The sequence below is a fragment of the Lithobates pipiens genome, unplaced genomic scaffold (assembly GCF_037356315.1).
Source record: "Lithobates pipiens isolate NorthernLeopardFrog02 unplaced genomic scaffold, aLitPip1_a1.2 Scaffold_16, whole genome shotgun sequence".
NCBI lineage: Eukaryota > Metazoa > Chordata > Amphibia > Anura > Ranidae > Lithobates > Lithobates pipiens.
The window spans coordinates 545,828,798-545,843,910 of NW_027507748.1; the positions used below are offsets into that span (position 1 = coordinate 545,828,798).

General features: G+C 44.0%; 1 protein-coding gene across 1 annotated transcript in view; it reads left to right on the forward strand.

The window, feature by feature from the left end:
* The window catches only part of KCNH3 (potassium voltage-gated channel subfamily H member 3), a 144,428-nt gene extending 140,319 nt beyond the window's left edge, over positions 1 to 4,109 (forward strand). The window contains exons 15-16 of the mRNA XM_077483355.1: positions 1,485 to 1,546; positions 2,082 to 4,109. Of these exons, the coding sequence (XP_077339481.1) occupies positions 1,485 to 1,546; positions 2,082 to 2,558 (539 nt within the window). The 3' untranslated portion in view covers positions 2,559 to 4,109. The remainder of the gene's footprint in view (positions 1 to 1,484; positions 1,547 to 2,081) is intronic.
* The last annotated feature ends 11,004 nt before the right edge of the window (positions 4,110 to 15,113 follow it).

Genomic DNA, 15,113 nt, shown 5'->3' on the forward strand with positions numbered 1-15,113 from the left:
CACTTTCCAGTTTTTTATTGGCTAAAAAAAGTTTAAAATATCCAATAGATTTCGTTCCACTTCACAATTGTGTCCCACTTGTTGGTGATTCTTCACAAAAAATAAAAATATTATATCTTTATGTTTGAAGCCTGAAATGTGGCAAAAGGTTGAAAAGTTCAAAAGGGCCGAATACTTTCGCAAGGCACTCTATGGTATACTGTTCCTTCCTGGTCAAACACTTTGGAGAAGCTCTCTCAACATAGGTAGCTAATCTGGTCGGCACCACATACCATCTCAAGAGAACCTTGTAGATTGCCTCTATGACAGAAGTTTTGATGAGTGATTTTGATGCTGCCTGAGCTATCAAATGCCACTCCTCAAGTTCAAGGCTCTCTTGAAAGTCTTGCTCCCACTTGACCATGTAATCCTGTTTGGCTGAGGTATGCATCAAAATAGAATACAGTTCAGAAATATGGCCCCAAATCTTATCAAGTTTTCAACACAGATATTCCATTGGTGACATGGTCGTGAGATCACTATTACAGTATAAGGTGTGTAGATAAAACATGGTTTCCTATGAGTCACGTTCACATCTGTGCATTTTATGGAAAGGGCCAGGGACTTTTTTCTGGTTTTTGGTTTCATAGACTTCAATGGATCAAGAATGTGTATTAAAAATGCAAAATGCACCTGGAATATGCAAACTGCAACCTACATAAGTGTGAACCAGACCTTAAAGGTAAAGGAGAGATAAGGGTCTTTTTTTTTTACCCCAGATCTCTCCTTATTTTTATTACAAGGGATATTTACATTACTTGTAATAGGAATAAAAGTGATAAAAAAAAAAAAATTAAAGGGACAGTGTAAAAAGAAAACATTTTTTTAAAGCGCCCCATCCTTTGTGTTCGCGCGCAGAAATGCACGCTTATGTAAACGGTGTTCGCACCACACCTGTAAGGTATTCGCACAAATGTTAGAGCAAGATAAATAATTCTAGTGCTAGACCTCCTCTGTAACAGGTAACCTGTAAAAATGTTTAAATCGTTGTCTGTGGAGATTTTTAAGTACTGTAGTTTGTCCCCATTCCACGAGCATGTGCATTTTTAAAGTGTGACATGTTGGGTATCTATTTTATTCAGCATAACATCATCTTTTATATTTTACCAAAAAATAGGGGTATATACTGAGGTTTTTTTATACATTCATTTATTTTGTCCACATAATTGGCGTTTAAAAAGAAAACACTGTGCAAATACCGCGTGATATAAAAAAATGGCAATGATCGCCATTTTATTCCCTAGGGTCTCTGCTAAAAAATATATATAATGTTTGGGGATTGTAAGAATTTTTCTAGCATAAGAAAAAAAATGATTTAAACTTGTAAACAAAAAGTCTCAGAAAAGGCCTGGTCTTTAAGTGGTTAAACAAATCAGTGGTAAGGATGAATTGTTCTTAATAAAAAGCGTTCAGAAGACTTGATATAATTTATTTATACTTTTTAGACCATTTGTTCCTGACATCGGAACCGAGAGCTACCGAAAGTATGGACCGATTGAGTCAAGCGGTAAGTGGTTCTTGGTCAAGTGTAACGTAAGAATAAAATTGCTTTGTTCTCAGCAAAACACAAACTAAAGGAAATGAGCAGTATTCCTTTTTGCCGCAGTAAGCAATAACATAATACATAAAACATAATAATAGTATTTGGGAGTTTACAAATATCACAAAAGATGAAAGGCGTCACCATAGAATGAGCATTAGATAATTCTGATAGAAGACCTATGTAATAACTAATGGAATCCTTGTGAAACAAAATCCAAGGTAAAGGTTTTAATGAGTTGAGTCCTTACTAGTCAATGCAGAATCCTTTCGTGTACAGCAGAGGTCCTGATGATCATACACCTGGTAATCAGGCATTTAAGAAAAATAAAAAAAAGTAACATTTAGAAAAGCAGTAATACTGTTATAGGTAGCCCTTTACCTTTAAAATCCAGATGCTAGCTATATCAAAATCCGAATACAACTTAATGACTTCAAGTTAGTAAATTAGTAATATCATACCAAAATAGGTCCTACCTATATCAATTTTCTTTTTCTTGCAGGTATCTGACCTGTCGTGCCAAGTGCAAGAACTGAGAGAAGGGCTTCAGTCTCTGCGTCATGCAGTTCAGTTATCTCTAATGCCATGCAATACCTCACCCTGCTGCCATGGAGGAGACTTCCATACACACTGTGGGGGCAGTTTACACTCTCCTGGTGATGCACCAACTACCTGTCCTTCACTTTTTCATCCTCCACGGGTAGAAAAGGCTTCTCAGGTCTGCTATATTCATAGTGCTTCCCCAACCTGCTCCGAGGGACATCTATCTTGGCTTTGGACACCCCCTACACCTATGTGGCTGCACTGCACAGGGTTTGAGCAGAGGGACTTCAGCCAACCAGGCACTTCTACCCTCACTGCAGAAGAACCCCATAATGCTACAGACCCTCATTCTGTAGAAATGCACTTTATGCCCCCAAACAGAGGAGGCAACACAGATCCTGAATATTGGTCCAGGGAAGAAGGAACAGGAATGTAAAAATTGATGATTGGAATATTACTAGAAGGAACATTTTTTTTAAAGTTGTTATTGAGAAAAAGAGTGGTTGTAATCGGTGCTGAGACAAAGTTATCCAGTGCCCAGGGTGAAGGTGCCAAACTGTGCCCCTCCTGCTCCTCCATGTCCTTGCCCTGGGTGCAGCAGCACTGTTCACAGTTAAAACAGTCAATTAATGTACCAATTTCACAAATTAAAATACTAAAAATATTTTCCCAGGTTTTTCAAGTCAGAGATTCTTTTATTCCTTCCTCATACAAGGCACGAATCCCAGTGCAGGTAATGACCGACACATGGACGGGCTCCCAAGTTTTCACTAGCCAGCGTTGAGATCATCCTGGAGTCTATCTTAGTACTAGTGTTTTGCAGCTATTAAGCTATTAGTCTGTGACTATGAAGGATAATCAAACATGACTATTAGCTAAGTATGAATAACTGGCAAAATCAAAGTATGAACTATCACTTTCAAAACAAGATTGGCACCCATAGTAAAACTGCCCGCTGTTATCACCTCCATTGTATAAAATAGTTTCTCCCTACTGGCTCTAACCTGGCAATATCACATCAGTAGGCTTGAAATAGAACTTTGGCCAAAATGTATAAGTGACATATACACATACTTACCCACATCCCAAGTCACTGACATCCTTGCTCAAGGTCTGCATTTCATCCACACACTTTCTGGGTGGGCATACCCAAATGATGTCCACTTTACAAGTTGTTCCACCCAAACCAAACCACAAATAGGCAGGGACCTCCCATCATGCCTATTCTACAAGTTGGTCCTACACAGACCTCTTTCAGAAACCTATAAAAGGCCAGTATGAGGCAGTAGCAAGTGGTTAAACCGTGGTTAAAGCTTTGTGAATTAAGCCTAATGTGTAAATGTTTACGATGAAGAAAAAATATGTGGTCGATAACTATAAAGAGAAAAGCTACCACTTTGCTTCTGCTACCTAAAGACTCAGTCCTACTTTGTCTCTTGGTCAGTTCAGCCCTGCAATGCTGACCATACATATTAGTTTTAATACATGCAGATCTACCTATCCGCACACTCTGTGCATCTGTGTGTAGGCAGTCCCATTCATTTCAATTGGGACAACAGCTGCATGGACACAACCACTGGTCCCAATTTGACAGTGTGTATTTGGGGACACATATCCGCACCTGCAAAATTGTCAAATTTGGACCAGTGGCTATGTCTGTGCAACTACTGCCTCCCAATAGAAATGAATGGAACTGCCTATACGCGAACAAATTGAAATGTGTATACCATAAGTCAAGTTATTATTTGACATAATCTCTGGAGGATACAATCTTTATTACTGAAATAAGTGTTAAATTGAATAAAGATATACAGTAGTTATGCACATGTTTAAAATTAACTGAAATGATCATTTAGCCATGTTATGCGCGTGACTAGAATTAAGGGGTACTAAAACAAGATGGTAAGGCAACCAGAACACTAGCATATGGAAAGCATTTGGTGACATATTTTCACAACATTTATTAAAGACCAATTTCTGAAGGGTACACCCTTGTGTATTTTTTTTTACACCTTTTTGGATGTGCACTAGCCAACCATGTGATATGCAGGGTGCCCTACCTGTTCTGATCTCCATATAGGTGGATGGTCTTTAGCAATAAAGGAAAGCGGCATTGACATTATCATGTCAGTCTGCATTAATACAGCATGAATTGCATCATAGTGATGTTCCCTCAAGGACTGGGGTCATCACACTCTGTCTATGTAAAAAAAAAAAAAAATTGCTGTCCGAATGTGAAAAACATTTGCACAGCCTCAACAAAATATGCCACATGCTAGATGGCGATTACAATCATAGGAGATCATTATATTACACAAAATAAGTCAAGTTAATTGAGGCTGTGCAAATGTTTGTAATTTTGTATACATCTTTTAAACACAGACCTCAGAAAATAGGGTTTCCATAGTCTCCCACTGGGCATCAGTCAACTCCAAAGAGTAGGACATCTTGTTGTGAAAAAGAAAAAAGTACTGTTGGGGACAGCTCCAGACTAAAGGTGGGTATTTTCAGCCCGAGTTGCTTTTTTATTTTGTTCACTGCCTGGAGGCCCATTTGATTTTCATAAAAAAATTACCACATTTGGACTATTAGTTGGCCAGACACATTACAATCTGATTGTACAATTTTAACCAAAAATATGTAGCGCAACAGCCTGCCTGATTGGATTCGAATTGGATGAATTGTTTAGGTGGGTCCTCTCAGTATCTATTTTTAGGAAATCTAAAAGGAATTGACCAGCCAGCTAGTACACTATATGGGCCAGCTTTACATAAAGAAACATTCAACAAGAACATTTCCTGAAGATGACATCTTGAGTCTTAGGCCCCTTTCACACATTCCCAGATAAGCTCTCAAGGGTTTGGGCGCTGCAGTAACAGCCAGCTGTGTGTAGACTAGTTCCAAAAGTCACAATGGAGATATTTGCCAGCACACCATGGATCAACAAGGCAGTATCCAAATTGATTTTTTTATTGCATGATCACATCACAGAGCATTACAACATTTCAGAGCCATGTAGGACCCCTTCATCAGGCATGTGGCACATGCCTGACGAAGGGGTCCTGCGTGGCTCCGAAACATTGCACTACTCTGGGAGGTGATCATGCAATAAAAAATCCATTTGGATACTGCCTTGTTGATCCATGTGCTGGTAAATATCTCAATTGTCACTCCGTGGGAAAGGGGCCTTACCATTATGTCCTGGAAGCAGGGCTGGTGCAAGGATCGTTGACACCCTAGGCGAAACCTAATTTTGCCACCCCCCCCCCCCCCCGGCTGCGCACATGACTCCACCTTACCCTGCCCTTGCTACACATGACCTATCTGATCCCTACACTGACCCCTTGACACAAACTAATCCACCTGACTCCTACTTCCTGCACTACTCACATCATGCTGACCCCTACACTGACCTACCTGATAATTACCCCGACCCACCTGGCACCTACACTAACCCACCTGGCACCTACACTGCCAATTACACTGACCATCACGCTGACACCTACACTGACCATCACGCTGACACCTACACTGACCATCACGCTGACACCTACACTGACACATCACACTGACACATCACACTGACACATCACACTGACACTGGCACATACACGTACACTGGCATGACATACACTGACACATACCCTGACATGACACATACCCTGACATGACACATACCCTGACACATACCCTGACATGACACATACACTGACACATACCCTGACATGACACATACACTGACACATACCCTGACATGACACATACACTGACACATACCCTGACATGACACATACACTGACACATACCCTGACATGACACATACACTGACACATACCCTGACATGACACATACACTGACACATACCCTGACATGACACATACACTGACACATACCCTATACACTGACACATACCCTGACATTGACACATACCCTGACATTGACACATACCCTGACATTGACACATACCCTGACACTGACACATACCCTGGCACTGACACATACCCTGGCACTGACACATACACTGACCATCATACTGACGCATACACTGACACATACACTGACGCATACACTGACCATCACACTGACCATCACACTGACACATACACTGACCATCACACTGACGCATACACTGACGCATACACTGACCATCACACTGACACATACACTGACACATACACTGACACATACACTGACCATCACACTGACGCATACACTGACCATCACACTGACGCATACACTGACCATCACACTGACGCATACACTGACCATCACACTGATGCATACACTGACCATCACACTGATACATACACTGACGAATACACTGACCATCACACTGACACATACACATACCCTGACACATACACATACCCTGACACTGACCATCACACTGACACATACCCTGACACTGACCATCACACTGACACATACACTGACCATTACACTGACACATACACATACCCTGACACTGACACATCACACTGACACATACACTGGCATGACACATACACTTACACATACACTGGCACTGACACACATCGCACTGACACACATCGCACTGACACACATCACACTGACCTACCTGACTCCTACTTCCTGCATTACTCACACACAAACCCCCTCCATACAGCTCAATGTAGATCGGGGATGATCCATCCTCCTCGGCTCCTTCTTACCTCTGCTCTTTGATGCTGCCTTCAGGGACCATCATCCGGGCCTCTCCGACTCCTCCGCAGAATTTTTCAGGAGTCCACGCCAGCGCCGTCCACCCGCTCCGCCGGGGCCACGCCAGCGCCATGCACCCGCTCCGCCTCCATCATATCCCCGCCAGGACCAGGCCAGCGCCGTCCACCCTCCTCCACGATGTCCCCGCCGGGCAGGAGGTCAGCTGACCGACGTCTCAATGCTCTCACCTCCGCCGAGCCCCGCCCCTCCGCTGCACTCACACAGACACACAGCGCCGCTCCAGAGGGACAGGCTGGAGCAAAGGAGTCCTGGAGCGGCGCTGTGAGATAAACACGTGTGAGCGCTCAGCGGGAAACATGGGGGATTGGTGGCGCCAGCGGCACACCACGGGGGGCGAGAGAACACTGGACAGAGGCCGTGGTTGCGCCCTAGGTGGTAGTGCGCCCTAGGCGGCTGCCTACTTCGCCTAGTGGTTGCGCCGGCCCTGCCTGGAAGCAATGAGGTTCTGGCCTTCATCCCAATAGGAATGCATGAGGGTTGATTTACTAAAACTGGAGAGGGCAAAATCTGGTGCAGCTGTGCATGGTAACCAATCAGCTTATAACTTCGGCTTGTTTAATTAAGCTTTCCCCCACAAAAAAATATCCGGAAGCTGATTGGTTTCTATGCAGAGCTGCACAAGAACTCTTGGGCTGCTATTGAGACCAAATAATCCTCCCAATAAACAGCAGCTAACACCTTCCAGCACTCTCCCATGTGCATCAATGACATAAAAAAACATAACAAATGGTGTATAACAAATGCCACTCCCAAATAAATATTTAGACAATATGGAGTAAATGTTGTGAGCAACAATACTCAGGTTGGCCGTGACATTTAAACGATGCTCAGCTGTTAACGAGGGGCCCAAAGTATGCCAAGAAAATATCCCCCACACCATTACACCACCAGCCTAAATTGTTAATACAAAGCAGTATGGAGCCATACTTTCAGGTTTACATCAAATTCTGACCACACCATCTGAATATCGCAGCTGATATCAAGACTTCTCAGACCAAGCAAAGTTTTTCCAGTCTTCTATTGTCCAATTTTGGTGAGCTTGCAGAAGGTCCCCCATAGTGAGACAGCAGCCACAGGAGCACAACGAGGTATGAGTGCCTGTAATCAGTCCAGTAGTCTGCGTGGTAGCTGTCACCAGGTGGATGTGGCAGCAGAGCAGGCTGGTGGCAGATAAGCTGACACAGTGCTTGGCTGGCAGAAGACTATAGTAGGCAGCTGGAAGCAGGAGCCAGATGAGAGCTTTAGCAGGCTGGATGAGCAAGATGCAGGGTCAGACAAGCCGGGCAGATCAGGCATAGGGGGTAGACAGGAGGATGGTCGGGTCAAAAGCAAAGTCAGGAATAGGAGATCAATCAAGCAAAAACAGGAGGCAGAAGGAGAATCCAGAGACAAGCTAAGGCCAAAGCAGGAAGCAGACAAATGCAGGTCAGAAGTAAGCCAGATCAGTGGTCAACACAGTCAGGAAAAAACACACACAAGCTGCAGACCAAACAGCAATGAGGCCATACAGTAGCCTGTTTAAATAGCCGCGCTTGGTGCCAGCATTAGTGACAGGCACACACACTTGCTTGCGACTATACACGCCTGCCCAGCCAGTTGCCGGTCTGTACATACGCAGAGAAACACCATCTGCATTATGGATATGCCTTCCCTGACAGTTGCCTGACAGTTGCCTTTCTATCACCTCAAACCAGTCTGCCCATTCTCCTCTGACCTCTAACATCAACGAGGCATTTTCATCCACACAACTGCCACCCACTGGATATTTTCTCTTTTTCAGGCCATTCTCTGTAAACCCAAGAGAAGGTTGTGTGAAAATCCCAGTAGATCAGCAGTTTTTGAAATACTAAGAGCAGCCTGTCTGGCACCAACAACCATGCGTTCAAAGTCACTTAAACTCAAACCTCCTTTCTTCCCCATTCTGATGCTCGGTTTGAACTTCAGCAAGTTGTCTTCACCACAGTCAAGATCAGTGTTTCTCAACTCCAGTCCCCAAGGCACCCCAACAGGGGGAGAGAGAGAATATACAAACACCCGCACATACAGGATCTCACAAAAGTGAGAGTGAGTAAACCCCCCCACATTTTTGCAAATATGTTATTGTATCTTTTCACATAACACTGAAGAAATGACACTTTGCTACAATGTAAAGTAGTGAGTGTACAGCTTGTATAACAGTGTAAATTTGCAGTCCCCTCAAAATAACTCACCACACAGCCATTCATCTCTAAACCACTAGCAACAAAAGTGAGTACACCCCTAAGTGAAAATGTTCAAATTGGGCCCAAAGTGTCAATATTTTGTGTGGCCACCATTATTTTCCAGAACTGCCTTAACCTTCTTGGGCATAGAGATCACCAGAGCTTCACCGGTTGCCACTGGAGTCCTCTTCCACTCCTCCATGACGACATCATGGAGCTGGTGGATGTTAGAGACCTTGCGCTCCTCCACTTTCTGTTTGAGGATGCCCCACCGATGGTGACATGGTTGGTCAGTCCATCACCTTTACTCTCAGCTTCTTTAGCAAGCAGTGGTTGTCTTGTTGGAGGTGGGTTCGGGGTCGATTATATATATATATATATATATATATATATATATATAAATTATACACACACCATAGATTGTAGACTATACCTTTCACGCAGACTATAAATAATATACACCGATTTGTTTTTTTTGTTTTTTTTTTTACCAAAGAAAGCAGAATACAATACATGTTGGCCTAAATTCATGAATATTATTTGCAAAATTGTATAACAAACAAACTTTTTTTCAAAATGTCCATGCTATAGCCAAATGACAGCTCGGACCTACATTGCAGGGAGGCCATCAATAAACATCCTCCCGTTTCCTCGCTCCCCGTGCACCCTCTGGGGGTCATGCTCTGTGATCACCGACTCAATGAGACCCCTTACCACATGTTCAGCTGACAGCCAATGACAGCTGATCACATGATGTAAACAGAAGCTCGGTAATCTTTTTTTTTTTTTTTTTCCTCCTTGCGCTGACAGCACGAGGAGAAAAATCACCGGCTTCTGTTGAAGGGACATCGGTCCCAAAGAGGAACCGGCGTAGCCACCTCATCTGTGCCAACCATCAATGCCCACCAGTGAAGCCAATAAGTGCCTCATCAGTGCTGCCTCTCAGTGCCGCATATTAGTGCCCATCAGTGCAGCCTCATCAGCGTACATCATTGAAGGAGAAAAATTATCTGTTTGCTAAATTTTATAACAAAATATAAAACCGTTTTGTTTTCAAAATTTTCAGTCTTTTCATTTTTTTTTTTTTTAACAAAGGAGGTGATCAAAAGAAAGTTCCACTTGTGGGGGGGAAAAAAAAAAAAATTATACATCATTCACAGTGTTATATGACGGTGCAATTGTCATTCAAAGAGTGAGAGCGGTGAAAGCTGAAAATTGGTCTGGGGGGGGGGTTAAGTGTCCAGTAAACAAGTGGACTTCTTTGCAGACATCGCTTGCATTTATATGCTGATTGATACTCTAAAATGTGAGTGTTTTATTTTTATTTTTTATATTAAAACTTTTCTGTGTGACAGTATTACGCTATGTTAGACTATTATTTTCATGGTTCCATGCACAATACTACTATTTCATCCTTTATTTGACAATAATGATCATCTGCCGATGTTCTGACAAATTGTGTTGTGAGCTGAGACTGTAGACTACCTACATTCATTGGGTCAAGTTTTGTACACAAGCCTTTATGACTTGGGGGGCATATGCTTAGCTAAGTCTAAGTTCTCAGGTAAGCCTCCTCCATTCTCACGGGGGTGGTGGTGTTGCACTTGGGAAGAGTACACCTCTGGAAGTTTTTACTCAGATTGGGAACATATTTTCCTCTTTTTAGGACTGCAGTGTCACTTGCACTTTAAAAAGTGGTTATGGACTACACTTCCAAAAATAATTTTAAAATAATACTTTTTAACTGAATATTGTCTTGATCACCATGTATGAATCAGATCCAAGTTCGTATTGTGTGTGTGTGTGTTTTAGTACTTTGGTATTGCGCTACACATATTTTTCTTTAAGTGATTAAATATCACCAACAGAAAGCGCTGTCTCCAAAAAAAAAAAAAACAATTATAAAAATGTCATTTGGGTACGGTGTTGCGTGTCTAATTGTCAAAGTGTGATGACACTGAAAACTTAAAAATGGCCCAGGCAGGAAAGGGGTGAAAGTGTCCAGTGTTGAAATGGTTGATCTTTCTATTACATGTTACCTGTAACAGAGGTACGCAAGGCGAAACAGTATAGCCAGAGAGAACCTTATAAGGAGAACTGGATAATGAAGCCAGCTATTTTCCATTGTCATTAGTCACAACTCAGTATGCTCATAGCACTGTATGACATGGCATGCTACAGCCGTCACTACTCAGTACTACTTTTATAGAATAAATAAAGGTGAAACAAGATTCAGTTTGACTTAAAAGCTTAACTCCACTTTTGTTGAGAAAAAACAATCCCCTATAGGTGATCAATGTACACTGCTGGGATTTTAACACATTTGTTGCAGATTCCTACCTGTTTCTGCTCTGAAGAAAAGGCTCTTGTGTGCAGAGTGAATCTGAATAGGAGTCATTTTCATTATTGATCAGCTAAAGCACTTGCCCTGTTTTAGTGAGAAAAGCTGCAGTGTCTGGATCCCTTTAGAAGCAATTAACCCTTTGGGAGCATCTCACCAAGAATGAAAAGTTTGCTGCAGAGCATGCCTAAAAATCTAACTTGTATCTCAGGCTGCATTCAGAGCAGAGCAATTTTCCATCTCCCACTCGCTTTTATTTGAGCATTTTTGGAACTGTATTAGAAGCATTTTACAGCTTCAGGTATTTTTTGTTTAGCCATTAGAAAGCACCAGGGGGAGGATAGGAGGACTAGGGGTGGAGAACTGCTGCTTGAGCAGAAAACGTGCAACAAAAACACCTGTGTCGCAATTTTCAGGTGTTCCCATTGAAGTCTGTGGGGTCCAATGAGCTTCCAATCTGCCAAAAAGCAGCTCATGTACTTTTCTGAGTGACAGGCATTTTTGCTTCAGGTGACAGAAGGCTCATATGTGAGCAGGGACCAAAGGAATGGGATGGGATTTGGCTTGTTGAGCATTTTAGAGCTACAAGCTTTAAAGCGGAAGTCCGCCCGGAGTTCCGCCGTTTTTTTTTTTTTTTTTTTAAAGCCAGCAGCTACAAATACTGCAGCTGCTGACTTTTAAAATAAGCACACTTACCCGCCCAGCGCACCCGCGATGTCGGCACCCGAAGCCGATCTCTCGATCGTCTCTCAGGTGCTGCCGCCGCCATCTTGGGTATGGGAATCAGGAAGTGGAGCCTTTCGGCTTCATTTCCCGGTTCCCTACTGCGCATGCACGAGTCGCGCTGCGCAATAAGGATGGACCTGCTGCCTCTGGGATCTGTGTGTTTCCCAGCAGGCAGCGGGGGACTTTCGGAAAGGGGCGTAATCTACGCCCCTTTCCGCAGAGCGCTATCCCGGAAGTGGGTGCACATACCTGTACTGTACAGGTACCTGCACCCCCCTCCCCCTGAAAGGTGCCAATTGTGGCGCCGGAGGGGGGGGGGGGGGGGTTCCAATGAGCGTAAGGTCCACTTTAGGGTGGACCTCCGCTTTAAGCAGAAAAACCGCTCAGGTGTGAACGGTACCTTAGTGCAGACTTCTGGGAAAATCAGTCAACTGATCATACAACCAGGAAAAAAGACCAAGTTAGACTTACCGGTAACTTGTTTTCCAGAAGTCTTTCAGGACAGCACCTGAGAGATAGCGACTCCACCCTCCTCGTTAGGAAACACCTTCTTCCTCCAGACTTTAAAGGGAGGCGCCTCCCTACCACACATCAGTTGTAGAAGAGAACCTCCGGCCCCGGCTGGAACACATAAACACATACGTTAGTCACAGCGTAGCATAATATAATACCATAGGGCGGGATGCTTGCTGTCCTGAAAGACTTCTGGAAAACAAGTTACCGGTAAGTCTAACTTGGTCTTTCCCAAGGCGTCTTTCAGGACAGCACCTGAGAGGATAACAGAGACTTACCCCTTAGGGCGGGACAACAGCTTGCAGGACCTTTCTGCCAAACGCCTGATCGCTGGCAGAAGTGAGATCCAGTCTATAATGTTTCACAAATGTGTGAAAACTCGACCACGTCGCCGCCTTGCAGATCTGCTCAGGGGTGGCACCAGCTCTCTCTGCCCACGTAGACGCCAGAGCTCTGGTTGAGTGTGCACAAATTCCTGCTGGAGGAGATAACCCTGCCTGGGAATATGCCTCTGAGATAGCTAATTTCAGCCATCTAGCTAAAGTAACTTTAGAAGCCTGAAAACCCTTTTTTCTTCCTGAGAAAAGTACAAACAGTGAATCTGAACGCCTGAAGGACTCCGTCCTTTCTAAATAACTCAGCAGAGTCCTTCTGACGTCCAAAGTATGGAAAGAAGTCTCCTTATTTCCTTTGGGGTTAACACAAAACGTTGGCAGTACTATGTCCTGTATACGGTTCTGAACTGAAGCTACCTTCGGTAAGAATTTTGCATCTGTTCTAAGAATAACTGTCAGGAAAAATGGAAAGATATGGTTCTTTAATTGACAGAGCATTTAGCTCACTGATCCTGCGTGCAGAGACAATGGCAATCAGAAACACGGTTTTTAATGTGAGAAACCTAAGGGAAGCCTCCACAAGAGGCTCAAAAGGCCCTTTTGTTAGAGACTGTAGGACTACCAACAAATCCCATCTAGGAAAAACCTTAACAGGAGCTGGCCTAGATCTTTTAAGAGCTCTAAAGAACCTGATCACCAGCGGATCTGAGGCCACAGATTTTTCGAAGAACACCGTCAGGGCTGCTACCTGCACCTTCAGGGTACTAACTGCCAGTCCCTTGTCTGCACCATCTTGTAAAAACTCCAAGATGGAGACAAGGCTCCCTGGCACCTGGGCGGCTGACAAACACCAAGTTTTATAACGCTTCCAGACCTTAGAATAAATGGCCCTCGTAACCCTTTTCCTACTTGCTAAAAGGGTCGAGATCAAACGGTTGGAAAACCCCTTGCTCCTAAGGAGCTGCCTTTCAGAAACCAGGCCGTGAGAGCCAGGCTGGCCACTCCTGGATGGTTCACTGGGCCCTGCAACAACAGATCGTGTCTGAGGGGCAGACGCCAACAAGGCTTGATTGCCAGGCCTAGAACTGTCGAAAACCAAGCCCTTTTTGGCCAAAAGGGCATGATTAGAATAACTGGTACCTTCTCCCTCTGAATTTTTCTTAAAATTAACGGGATTAACTGAAATGGGGGGAAAGCATAGCAAAGACGAAATTCTCATGGATAAGGTAGCGCATCTGTGCCCAGCGAGCCATCGCGACTGTCCAGGGAAAAAAACTGGGGAACCTGGGCGTTCACCCTTGAGGCGAACAGGTCTACTTCTGGTAAACCCCATTTTCCGGCAATCATTGTGAATACCTCCGGGTTTAGAGACCATTCTGCTTCCCGAATAGCGTTTCTGCTTAGGAAGTCCGCTACCCTGTTTAGATCCCCTTTTAGGTGGACTGCTGATAGGGATAACAAATGTTTTTCCGCCCACCGAAGAATCTCCATGGCCAGTACCTGAAGCGACCTGCTTCTTGTACCCCCCTGTCTGTTTAAATAAGCCACTGCCGTGGCATTGTCTGTTAGGACCTGGACGTGATGGGACTGAAGTTCCTGAACAAACAACTCCAGAGCTAAGGCAATCGCCTTGAGTTCCCTCCAGTTTGAGGACCTTATTGTCTCCTCTTTGGCCCAGGACCCCTGAGTGAAACGTGTTCCTAGATGGGCTCCCCACCCCCAGGAACTGGCGTCGGTTGTTAGTCTTTTCCCGACTGGAAAAGCCCAGACTAACCCTTCCGATAAGACCTCCTGTCTTTTCCACCACCATAGGGACCTTTTTACCTGGGTTGACATTCTCACCTCTGCCTCTAGGGATGCCACTGTGTGATCCCAAGATTTTAGAAGGAAAGCCTGCAGACACCTGAAATGCATTCTTGCCCACTGGACTGCTGGCATTGCTGAAGTCAGAACTCCCAAAGCTGACATAACCTGTCTTACTGTCAGATTTTGGCTGGTCTGTAATAAAGACACTGCACCGGAAATCCTGTCCTTTTTGTCTAAGGGAAGGAAGATTTTTTGCTCCACCGAATTTATTAGAAACCCTAAAAACCGAATCTCCTGAGATGGGTTTAGGGACGACTTTTGGAGGT